We start from the raw sequence: 13,117 nt of genomic DNA on the forward strand, positions 1-13,117 counted from the left end.
TACCTGCCTCTGGATATTTCCACTACATGCATCTGACGAAGTGGATCTTTGCCCACGAAAGCTTATGCTCCTACACTTCAGTTAGTCTATAAGGTGCCACAGGATTCCTCGTCACTTTTGCAGATGCAGACTAACACGGCTACCCCTCTGATACTGTCTTCCCCCTCTTGGTTGGATCAAGTGTTTTGTGTATATCCTGATGCTGCTTGAAGCAAACAAGTGGAGTCACAAATTAAAGCTCCTCAATTCTGGAGAAAAAACAAAAGACCTCCTGTTCTAGTTCATCAGTTAGCAGGATTTAGCATCTCACTCTACCAGCTTTCATGTTGAATTTGATCCAGATGAAATTGCTTAAAACAAAGATTTTTACACTGATACACTGAAGAAGGTACCCTGAGAATCTGGCCTGGATGAAGTATGGGGACTAATGCTGAATTCCCCACCCCATTTCCACACCAAGAAATTGCTCTTCTGCATGCTGCAGTAGTGATAAAACAGATGAGTGGTTTACTAGTGAAATTGGAATTCCAATCAGAAACAGAATATTAAAAGCTCCCCAGAGCTGACCCCCCCCCCCCTTCCTTCCCTCCTCCCCGCATTACTACAGGGTGGGACAGGGAGGCTGCCATGAAGCAACCTCTGTCCACAGCAATCCTGAGCTCCCTGCAGACCGAAGCGGCTCCACATCCCACAGAGCAGCCTCGGTCCTCAGGGAACTTGGACCCCCGAGGACAGGGGCTATTGCCTCAGTATCAGAGGCTTCAGCTTGGGGCAGCAGGCAAATGGTCTGCGCCGGGAGCTGTTTTTTCAATGGGCTCTCCGCCTGCCACTCCACACTGCTGCCTCTGTTACAGAGGTAACAGGGTAGGGTCATAGGGGGCTCCCTAGGAGTAAGGCCAGGAGCACACTGGCTGCTGGTTCAACCCCGGAGACTGTCCAATAATCACATAACCGCTAAGATTTCACGAAGTTGCATGACTATTCAATTACACAACATCACTAGTTTCTACAGGTTGAACCTCTTTCATCCAGGACTATCTGGTCTGGGAACATCTGTGGTTGGGCAGGACCACAGATGTTACTAAAGCAGGAAGCCGCAGCTCCATGGTTGAGAGCAGCTGGGAGCAGAGCCGGACTGGTGGGTGCCAGCCCGTAGGGCCAGTGACTTGGGAGCCAAGGACCCTAGGAGCAGCCACTGTCCCATGTGGGGCCAGGCAACCAGGAGCAGCTGCCACCCTGCATGGAGCCAGGGGCAGAGAGCAAAGCCCAGGAGTGGGCTGGCAACAAGAGTGTCAGGCAGGGTGGAGGGGGTCAAGGTGGGGTGGACGAGGTCAGGCTTCCGGGTTCTCCCAGGGCGGCCATCAAGAGGGGATTCCCCAGGAAATCCAGGTGTCCTGACCTCCCCTGATCCGGCAAACTCCTTTGTTTAGGACTGCTCATGTCCCAAGGATGTTGTAGCAGGAAGGTCCATCCTATAAGTCATGTCTGATTAAGCTATTTTCTATAGAGCAATAGGCTTCAGAGCACATCTGCAATTTCACAACCCCTCATAACTGAAGTAAAAGGTATATTCCTCTGCAAGTGGCCACTGTATTGCCTATGTGACATTTAATTGACAGCCTTGTTGTAGTAAGTCTCACTAGCCTGCACAAATTTGCATCTGTCACAGTAAATTAAACTATCTTTGGAACCTTCGGTGTAGATGATTAGGTTTTGTATCACAGGGTTTGTATCACAGATAGGGAATGCTGAACCTTCACGTTTTCTCTCATCCAAAGTTCACTGGTTTTCAGGAGGGCCAAGTCAGATGCCTTGGAATATCAGACAGCTAACAAGCACATCATATTTGCAGCTAGATTATTCTTGCTGCAGAAGGAATTGCACTGATACCAACATCACAAAATCAATAATTGTTCAGAGTTAACATTTTTGATCAAGGCAGAGTAGATCAGTATGGTGTATTCTGTGGTCCTAGCAACACTTGCGAGAACTAAGGATAGGGCAGGGGTAGGCAATTTTTGATTGGGAGCCACTTCAGAAATTTCTGAAGTGGCCCTAAGCCACCCCAGTAGGGCCGGGGCCTCAGGAGAAAGGGGCGGGGCACTTCCATGCTCAGGGCTCGCCAAACCGCGGCGAGCCCCGTTCGGCGATCTGCGCCCGAACCTGGCTCTTCCGAGTTGCAATCTACTCGCCCGTGGAGAGTAGATTGCATTATTTGTTGAGCCCTGTCCATGTTTACCCACCCACAGACCCTGATTGTTATGGGGTTTGGGGAGTGCACAAAGTCTTTGCCAATCCCAGAGAGAACTGCCAGCTGTTCTGAAATGCTGGCGGTTCCCTCTAGGTACCTGTGCCCCTGGTGATGGGAGGAGGCTTTTAGTGCTCTCCCCACTCACCCCAAGTCAGTCAGTGCCTGGGGAGGGGCAGCATGAGAAGTTTCTCATTCCCTGCCCCCATCCTGAAAGGGAGCACCATACTCAGCCTACATCTACACTTCAGAGTTTTTGCGCACTACAAGCGCATTTTTGTGCAAGAAAAAGTACAGTAGATTGTCAAAAGACAGAGCTTTTTGCGCAAGAGTTATTCCTCTTTCTACAAGGCTAAATCTCTCTCAGAAGCATGGCTCTCCTTCATCTACTTTTTCCATCCAGGAACAGGAGAGTCCTAGATACTCAGAAGCTGACCGCAATTTAGAATCTCTAGCCTGCTTAGCTGAGTTCAAATCAGGGACATCTGAGCACTAACTTTCAATGCCCTTTAATCTAGATGAGAGCAACAATCTCAGTGCTGCTTATGTTCAATACAAAGTGAATTTATCAAGGTCTTCAAAATCAAGGTGCCTCAATGTTAGTGATGGATGGTTGGTGCCAGTTCAAATGAAAAGACTAAGAATCTCTCTGCACAATTAGATTGAGGCGGTATGCCTAATTTTTTCAGGCTCCATTGGAAAGAGAAGAAAAGCATCTGCCTATTTGAGCTGTGACCTTCGCCCAGGTACTAGAGGAATTACGCATGGTCATTTGTAATAGTTTAAATAAAACTACCAGAAGCAATGTATCTGAAGGCTTGGTTTGTGTTTTGTTATGTTTTGTTTTTTAAAGAGTACAGCAGTAAGCCCTACCGCAATCTAATTTTTTTTTCCACTGCTAAAAGTCAAAGTACAGACTTGGAAAAAAGAAAGGGTCAGGTGACGGAGGGAGGAAAGATGTAAAAAGCTGTGCCTACGGAGATGTATTCTAATTCTCTTATCAGAAATAAAATGTAGTATAAAGGCTTAATGTGTTTGCGTGCAGCAAGTTCCCTTTAAATAACGTTTAAGAATGTGTTCTAGAAGACAGAGCTTAATTAAGTCATATAGGTAATTTCAATACTACTTCTTAAAGAAGCTAGTTTTCAGACAAGACTCGATGTTTGATCTCTGTTAGTCATGTCATTTGTATTATTTCTGTTACTTTTATTTGCTGGATCTACATATTGTAATAGCTAGATTCTGTACCATACACTACCCCAAAAAGTTTTATTTTTCTTTTAATATATATTATGGTGTATATATAATTAAAATTTAAAAAAATCTTACATGCATAATCCTTAACACTTAAAATTGGCTGTGACCATATATAGGTATTTCAGTCACCTACACTTATTTAATCAAAGAGCACAATTCTTTCAAAAAAATGTTCATATGGTAATTGACACCCATACTAGGTAGTCTGAAGAGAAGGACAAAGAACTTCATTGGCATAAAAACTAGACTACTTTGGACACCACTAAGTGTTTTTTCACCATTTAGCAGATCAGGCATGCTGGCAAAGAAAGCATGAAAATTTGCAGTGCTGTTCTCAAAGCTGTGCCTATTATTTCACTTGAAGAACTTCAATCATTTTACACCCAATTGTAAGTTTAAAAATACCATAATTTTGGTTGTTTTAAAGTACCATATTTTAGAAAGAGTTAATCACATGCACTTCATTCCCATTATTATAAACAGGGGCAGTCAAACTCAATCATGAGCCACCTGAACCTTCTTTATTGTTCAAGTGCTACTTGTAGAATCCTCCAGGCCCCCTCCATTCTCCATCGACCAGACTGGGGCAGGGATGGAGAAACTCGGGACCTCTTTCTTGCAGTGCTTAGGTGGGACAACAGTTTCTGCCCTGCAACAGAGTGGTTTTGGGGCTCCTCCCAGCAGGAGAGGGGTGTTCCGTAGGAGCCAGGCTGAAACCTCAAGTCCAATCAGGCAGCTCCAGGTGAGTGTAAAGGCATGAGCCCCAGCAGATATGTTCTGGCTCCCATACTTCTGAAGATCATGGTCTACTTCTTGGCAGGTCAGTCAGTTTGGCCACCACTAACACATAGCCACACCATAAGACAACACATTTTAACATTTGTAGACAGATATCACTATGGTCTGAGATATGGCCTATGATGATTTTAGAAACAAGATAATTATTAAAACTCTGTGAAAATAAGATTATTTGCCTCCGTGCATAATACTTTAGTTTTTTATAAGAATAGATTAGAATTGGTTTAGCAATCTGCAAACAGGATGATTCACGGGTAAATACCAATTCATACAAAGTTAGCATAGTAGTTGAATTCTAGTTTCTGAGCTTAAAATGCAAACGTACCTTTTCCTAAATGTGTATTTATACTCATGTATCTAGCTGTTCCTGTAAGACTCTTGTGTTCTCGATATGGTATGTGCTTCTTTGTTTCTGGATCTATATACTCCTTTGCCAAACCAAAATCTATAATATGAATAATTTGCTGGGTTTTGTTTCCTGGTCGTCCTATTAAGAAGTTCTCAGGTTTTACATCTCTGTATATCAAGTTCTTTGAATGGACATATTCCATACGAGAAATCTTTATTAAAAAGAAGAAAGGACAGAATACAGTTTAAAATTCAGGTTACCACAAAAAAGTGTGGTGTATAGATGCAAACAAGTACTGTTACATCAGCTTTTTTTATTTTATATATATATATATATATATATATATATATATATATATATATATATATATATATATATATATATAAAAAAAAAACCAGAACTCTTATAACCTTTAAAACAAAACTGTAGAGAACTATTTTCCTTTCAACATCTGACTAAATCCCACTTAATGCTGATGGGACATGAGCATGTGTATAGAAGAAAATATACTTCATCGCTTGCAAATAGCACTCTATACTTACAGCTTCATATGAATCACAAAAAAAAAGTCAACTGTGAACAAGCTGTACTGAATGCATTTTCATGCACATTCTTGGATACAAAACTACGATATGGAATTATGCTGTCTTGCTATCGGCTCAAGCATTTGTGAAAATATGCTATGTTCTGTACATATACATTTAGTCAGTGCATCACCAGTATGAATACAGCTTTACTTCTAGACATTTAAATTCAGGTCTGAAAAACATTTTTATATGAAAACTAATTCTTGTTAAACGACACTGCATTTGTGATGTCATAACCTTTATTAATGAATGGAATCTTTGCCTTTTGTGCCATTAACTGGATTTCCCCCTAGTCTTCAGTGACATTTAACTAACTAGTTCATACTAATTATTTAATTGCCGTAGGGCTCGCCGAACCACGGTGGGCCCCGCTCGCCAGACGTGCTGTCCGGTGATCTGCGCATGCACAGATCGCCTGAACCCGGCTCTTCCGAGTTGCAATCTACACGCCATAGGCGAGTGGATTGCATTATTTGTCGAGCCCTGATTGTCAGTACCACTATTACTGAAAGAAAAGCATTTAAAACAAATAAGTGGCATTTAAAATTTTTACCCAGGGTGCACTGTATACCTGGATTTTAAGAGATGAAGTTATTTATTAAAGATAAATTTGTAACACTGCAAGAAAAAACAATATTTGGCTTTTATTCTAGTCTGACAACACAGGCTACTCAGAAAAATACCTCAAAACTTCATATTTTTCATTTACACAATTTTGTTTCTACCATGCATTTTTGTATTGCTCTACTGCAATTATGACCAAGACAAGAAGTTGAATGCTTATGTGTTACTTAAGACTTTCATCTGCTTACTTCAGTGGAAGTAAGTATGTCAAACTGAACCTTATAACTTTAGGCTGCACTCCTCAAAACAGATATCAAACTTACGCAACTGTTCCATAAGATTAAGGCAAAAACAATAGCACAGAAAAAAAACCTAATATTTGCATCTTGAGTGTCTCTTAAAAGGACTATATTACAACCAACATAGTTTAAGAGAATGCAGACTATAGAACCTTTATCAGATAAATTAGTACTATAAAAGTTGTCCAGCTACCGGTCTAATGAACTCAAATTGGTAAATATATAAATGTACATATATTTATACTTACCAATTGTATAGCTATCATAAGAACAGTTTTAAGAGAAAATGTTCTATCACACAAGTCAAATAGGTCTTCCAAACTAGGTCCCAGTAGTTCTAGCACCATTGCATTGTATTTGCCACAAGGGCCAAAATAGTAAACCTGAGGTATACCATCTGGAAAAGAAAAAACATATATACACATGTATGATTAGTTGTAGATTACTTAGCTAAATGTATACATATATCTTCTTCCTTGGATATGACAATATTAATTGTAAGGCTTATTAGTTCGATCAATGCATTTAAAATTGATCTGTTTGATAAAAACTGATACCAAAGCTATATGAAAAGTCTTACATGTTAAAGCAATTAACTTAATCATTCCTCCTGTCTCAGTTTCATAGCTTTTCCTGAAAACTAGATATTGGACAATTTTGAAAGAATCAGTTAAAAAAATAAAAAACTATCCATTACACATTAGGCAGTAAGTTCAGATTCATTTCATGAAACTACTTTATTTCAATTATCTTTTTTTAGCCCATAATGGATAAGAGTAATTGTTTTTAAAAAAACAAAAACCAAAAAAAAAACAAAAAAAAAAAAACACACAAGATTTTCTTACATTGGATTTTTATAGAATTCAAATACATGTTTTTATAAAAAAATATTTAAAGTTTAATTTGAAATTATGACAAGCTATGCTTAGATCTAAAGATTATCATCTATTTAAATAATGTACATAAATAAAATGTACTTCATCTGTCCTCTTCAAATTATAGAAAGTGCTGCTCTTTTTAAATATATAAAGAATCAAGGGAAAATATGCTTAACTTAGGTCACCTGAGGTTATATAACAGCTCACAATTTCATGTACTACAATAAATATCTATATTATTTGCACTCTTTACAATGGTGTGAATGTTATTTACATTTTTCCAAATATTAAACTTTTAATTGTGTTGTGCACAAAAGGATGTTGCCATTATCATCTTTGGTTTTAGTTCAGCTAGCAGGTACAGAGGACACTTCCTTCATTTGGACTAGAAAAAAACTGCTCAGAGCTGAAAAATGAAGGAAAGCTTGTTTTCCTCATCCAATTTTCAAAGGTATTCAAGCACCTAAATATGTCAATGGATGCTGGGGATGGAGCAGAGATATTCAATGGAAGACAACAAGAATTAGGCGCACAGAAATGATTTCTTTTATGCAGTTAACATCTTTCATCATTAAAACTGGTGAACTAAACTTCTAACTTCGTTACTGGCATTTTACATTTCTCTTAGCTTAGATGAGCAGAAACAAGCCATTTAATTTCTCGTTTCTTGCACACTAGAACAAGATAGCAATGCTGGTTCAATGCCTAGGAATATTTGTTAGAAAAACCTTACCAATTATTTATATTTAAGTTCAAAGAAACATTCTGACTTTTGAAAAGCTGGTTTTTATTAAACCTAATTTGAAGTCAAATGTGTTCAGCATGTATATCTTCATTATGAATTGAATATACACAATGTAAGTCTTAGCTGCATGGATTTTACTCAATTTTGAAATTGAATATCTAAATTATAACCTATTGTTTTATACAAATCCGCCTTTTACTAAAATTTGTAGGAAATGTATAGCGCAATGATACATTAAAAACAAAAAGTGCATTTATTTAGGCAACCAGATTGTCTATTATTTATCTATGAATGCCAGGTAGAAAAACATGAGGCAATGTTATAGGCTATCTAAAAATAATTCTATATATGCAGAAAAGGATATTCTAACCAAAATTTTAAGTGGTCTGTTCCTAACTGCTGGCACAAAGGTACTAAACCCAAACTTCTGTCTTATCCAACAGACCTGTAGGTGCAGAAATCCAAGAATAAGAGGCAGATGATTTACAGTAAGAAGCACAGACAGCTGGAGGTATAAAACACAAAAAACACCAACTGTAATGAGACAAATAAATGTGCAAAGGGGAATGTTTGTAGCAAGGAAAAGAGCATACCTTTAGAATTTTCTATTTTTGTATAAGCGTGTACAAGGGTGGCAAACTTGGAAAAGCAAACATTTTTCACACCAATTAGTCTTTTCTAACAAAACTGCAGCAATTGAACATTCCATAAATATCATTTAGCTGAAGAATGTTTAGCACAAGCAAAAACTGTTTTAAGCAAATGGCTTCGGGGGGGCGGGGGGGATAAATTTGTGAACAACAAAATCGTTAAAAGGATTGAGCACTGTTTAACACTTCACAGAACTGAAGATACATTTTAAAAAAATATATTGTTGTGTAAAACATGGTGAAAAACAGAATTAAATTTTATCCTTACTGCATCACAAGAGATGTGTGATCTCAGAAGTCTCAGGAATTGTTCATCATGATTGCCATCTTTGTTGTCCATAAATGCTTCTTTTCAATTTTTAAAAGGCATGCAAAATACTTCTGGAAGAACTATGGAAACAAACTGCTTTTTAGGTTTCTTGTAAAGCTATATGAAGTTCATTTCCAAGCTTCGTGCTGGTTATGGAGGAAACAGCTGTAGAATGGATTTTGCTTGGCTGCATTGTCAGATATATAGGCAGAATTAACAATGGCAGACATGTACAGGTGATGTGTCAATACATGTCAATAACCCTTTTTTTTTTTCCTAGTTTGCCATGTTGTAGAAGCATTGGCAGACAATATACAATAAGGATATGTCGCGCTGCCAGGGTCTTCCTTCCCCCTCCTTCCTGAGCGGGAGGAAGGGGAGTAGGAGTCCCAGGACTGCGCACCAGCTCCAACTTTTCAGAAAGTGCATGGCTGTCATGGAGAGCGGAGGAAGAGTGCATGATTCCTGAGAAGTTGGAGCTGTCACAGTCTTGGGACTCCTACACACACCCCTGCGCAGGAAGCAGAAGTAAGTCCCCGGCAGCACAACAGACCAGGCATTTCCGGAAGTGTGCTGGCTGTTTGGGGTCGGGGAGGAACAGCCCACATGCTTCCCGAGACCTGGACCTGGTGTGCATCTGCGAGACTCTCCCCCCCCCCTCCTGCCCGCAGCCGGCACTACCTCCATTTTTGTGGAAGGTAGCATCAGCACAGGCTCCTTCTTGGGGGTGAGAAAGGAGAATGGGGGGGAGGGGCGGAATGTCTCGCGATCAACTGGTTGTGTCCCCACAATAGACCAGTTGATCGTGATCAATGGGTTGGTGACCACAGGTCTATAACAGGTTGCTTTAACTTGGATGGTAACACAACCCTTTTGTTGATGTGATGGCAGTGTGGTTATAAATTATTCATTGCCATAACTGCAGTCGTTTTATCTGCAACAGAGCATGCTGTATGTATCACAAATGTGGCCTCCACCAAGTGGCCCAACAGCTGCAGACAGAGTTTTGCTGTTACCTGAGGGCTGTTTTGTGCTGTTTCCACCAAGTCAAAGATTGCCAGGAATCTTTACTGCAGAAGCAATGCAATGACTCTTGTGCAGTCTAGGTATGCCCCTATGAATTCCAATTGTTGAGTTGGTATCAGCTTGCACTTTTGAAGTCTCAAGAAGAATGAACTGGTGATGTTGACTGCTTGTTCTGTTTCATGATAGGTCAATGTTTTCAGCACGCAATCGTCCACATATGAGAAAATGGTGACTCCCAGGCCTGCATAAATACACTGCCTCCACTGAGGACTGTGGAAAACATGCAAGGCACTGTGGACAGGCCGAACAGGAGCACTCTGTATTAAAAGTGTTGGTTGTGCCTGGCAAACCATAAGTATTTCCTATGTGCTTAAATGTACTGAGACAGGCAAATGTGTTTTGCAGGTTGAGGGTCAATAGCCTTCTCCAAGTCCAATGTCCCTTCTCCAAGGCAGGAATTATTATGGACAGGATTACCATCTTGAAGTGCTGTGGATATAGTACTTGAGGTTTCTTAGGTCGAGAATGAGCCTCCACTCTATTTTCTTATACCAAAAGCATGTGAGTAAAACCTCTTTCTCCTGCGATGGTAAGGAACGGGCTCTGTTGCTCCCAGTTGCAGTAGATGCTACTCTGAAAGAGCAAGCTCATGAGACGGATCCCTGAAGAGAGACGGGGCAAGGGAGTGGGTACGAGGGATAGATGAAAAGGTGAGGCATTAACAATTTTGGACAAACCCATTTGTCTGTCTTTGTGGAATTCCACAAACTGGGTAGAAGGATGCTAGATGGTTGTTGAATGTTGCCGCCTTGCCCAGGTGCCTTGGAGAGGTTGGGTTCATTGTATCTTCAACCAAACCTTCAAAACATTTGCCTCAATGTTGAGGATTAAGACATCAAAGGCTGATCTGTGCTTTGTCTGTGCCTAGTCTGATGCTGTCTGCGCCTGTTCGCATAACACCTCTGGGGCTGGTTGAATGGGTGTGGTCTTGTAAATTTGTGTGAAAATTTTTCTTGTTTCCTTCTGGTTGCAGGGATGTGAATGCCGAGGGTCTTCAGGGTGGAGTAAGAGTCCTTGAACATGTGGAGTGATGTGCCTGTGGAGCCCACAAATAACTTTGACCCTTCCAAGGGCAAGTCCTCAACAATTGTCTCTCTGGGGAACGCGAACAGGTGCAACCAAGATGCACGTCCCTTCACCCCCATTGGGGAGATCCATCGGGCCACTGTTTCAGTGCAGTCCAGGGCCACCTGCAGAGCAGTACAGAAGATGAGAGCTCCTTCATTTATGTTAGCTCTGAACTGTTCCTCTTGTTATCTGACAAATGCTCAATACAGACTGACATTTGCTCAAAAACATTGTGGGTGTACTTTGCCAAGAAATCAGTATAGTTCGCTATGTGAAACTGGAGCAGTGATGATGTGTATACTTTCCCCCCAAATAGGTAGAGGCTTTTCCCATCCACCAGAGAGCGGTATGGGCTGCATTCTGCTTTCCTCTCTTGTTCACTGCCTCAACAATTAACAAATTAGGAGAAATGAGAACAAAAAAATAAATAAAAAAAATAAGCACTTTGCAGAGCTATATAGTATTTTCTGTCTGATCTTTTGCAGACTGGGGGACTATGGCCCCAGTAACCTAGTGGACAAGGCATGGGCCTCCTAAGCCAGAGATTGTGGTTTGAAGTCCCACCTGGGGCGGTAACCTCCATACTTAGGTAGCAAGTTTAAAAACAAAAGGATGTTTGTCTTTCATGCAGCACACAGTGAACCTGTGGAACTCCTTGTCAGAGGATGTTGTGAAGACCAGGACTTTAACAAGATTCAAAAAGAACTAAATGAATTCATGGAGATTAAGTCCCATCAATACTTATTAGCCAGGATGGGTGGGAATGATGTCCTCTTAGCCTCTGTTTGTCAGAGGATGGAAATGGGTGACAGGAGGGGATCACATGAGGATTACTTGTTCTGTTCACTCAGTCTGGGGCATAGGGCATTGGCCACTGTTGGAAGACAGGATACTGGGCTAGCTGGACCTTTGGTCCAACCCGGAATGGCCATTCTTATGTTATTAATGGTGGGCAGAATTTGTATATTGTCTTGGCTGGGACCATGAGGGCTGGGTTCATGGGGATAGCCAACTTAGCTGTGGGGGAGATCATACAGAATATTAGTTAGTTTGCATTGTGTCTCTGGGAGGTTAAGGAAGGAGAGCTCCAAAGAGTATGCCACCCTCTTGTAGAATTCTTGAAATGACTTCAAGTCATCCTCAGGTGGGAGATGGAGGCATAATGGTGTCATCCAGTGAGGAGAAAGAAATGTGGGTAGATGGAGGCGAGCTAGCAGAGATGTCTTCCTCTGTTATGTCAGGGTCTTCCTCCTCCGCCGCCATAGATGGGTCCAATTACAGTAGAGGGGGAGCTTGTGGTCTGCTGGAAGGGACCAACTGTAGGGTAGACTGCTGTTGTGCCCTGTACACAGCCCATGGGTCCTAGGAGAACCAATTCAAAAGCATGGGTATGTATCAGTGGGGACAATCAATGTGGTGGCTGCCATTGTGGAGGTTGCTGGGTCTGCTTTGGGAAGGAGTGTCTTTGGTGTGAGTGCCCAAAGAATACTCATCCTCGTCACCTGGAAAGTTAGCTCTCTTGAATTACCAGGTAAACCTCATTCTGGTAATTTGAAGTAAGGGGTTTATTTCGGAATCGCCCTTCTCTGCCGTGTGTAGACGCAGGCAGTTATTCCGGGCTAGTCAAAATGGTGACCGTCCGGGAAATTTAAATCCCGCCCTTCATTTGCAATTTTGGTCGCCCTCATTAGCCTCTCTTGTTCAAACTAGGGGGCTAGTGTAGACATACCCTAAGTTCCTTCCACCTTGGAAAGTTAGCTCTTTTGAAATGCCAAGTAGACAGATTGCTGGCTAGGACTATCCTCAACATGCCCATATTTAATGTAATTAAGTCAAACTGTTTTGTGAAACTTTCAGCTCCTCCTGATTTCCTCTTTATTACTGTAGCTTGCAGCCTCTGCAAACCTTTTCCCAAGCCTACATAGACCCAGGGCCCTCTGCTCCACTTCCTTCTCACTTCATGCATCTCAAGCACCCTCTGCTTTCCAGGTGTACCTATCACCTTACTCTTCCTTATTAACTCATCTGTTCACAGGCTGCACAGTGGGAGACAGGAAAATTTCTGTTGTCAAGTAAAAGGCTACACTAATGGACTCTATATGCAGTCACACATAGCCCTTGACTAATAAGAAGGCTTTTCTTCCCTTTTAAAATGGTCATTTAGGTTTTAAGACTAATGAACCTGTGTATACTGTATACACAAATATAAAGGTCACTTATTTGTAAACTTCCAATGAATTTCCTTTCAACTCTATTTTGCTATTTCAGAAGTGCAACT

The 13,117-nt window shown here is 41.1% G+C and overlaps 1 protein-coding gene across 9 annotated transcripts in view; it reads right to left on the reverse strand.

Annotated features, from left to right (window-relative positions):
* The window catches only part of CSNK1G3 (casein kinase 1 gamma 3), a 146,421-nt gene that overhangs the window by 55,145 nt on the left and 78,159 nt on the right, over window positions 1-13,117 (reverse strand). For all 9 annotated transcript variants that reach the window (XR_003090671.2, XM_006130107.4, XM_006130104.4 and 6 more), the window contains 2 exons: window positions 6,351-6,499; window positions 4,629-4,863 (listed from right to left, as the gene is read on the reverse strand). Coding sequence is in view for 8 of the 9 variants with exons in the window: in XM_006130107.4 (XP_006130169.1) it covers window positions 4,629-4,863; window positions 6,351-6,499 (384 nt within the window). In the remaining variant the exon portion in view is untranslated. The remainder of the gene's footprint in view (window positions 1-4,628; window positions 4,864-6,350; window positions 6,500-13,117) is intronic.

The sequence above is a fragment of the Pelodiscus sinensis genome, chromosome 6 (genome assembly GCF_049634645.1).
Source record: "Pelodiscus sinensis isolate JC-2024 chromosome 6, ASM4963464v1, whole genome shotgun sequence".
Classification (NCBI taxonomy): domain Eukaryota; kingdom Metazoa; phylum Chordata; order Testudines; family Trionychidae; genus Pelodiscus; species Pelodiscus sinensis.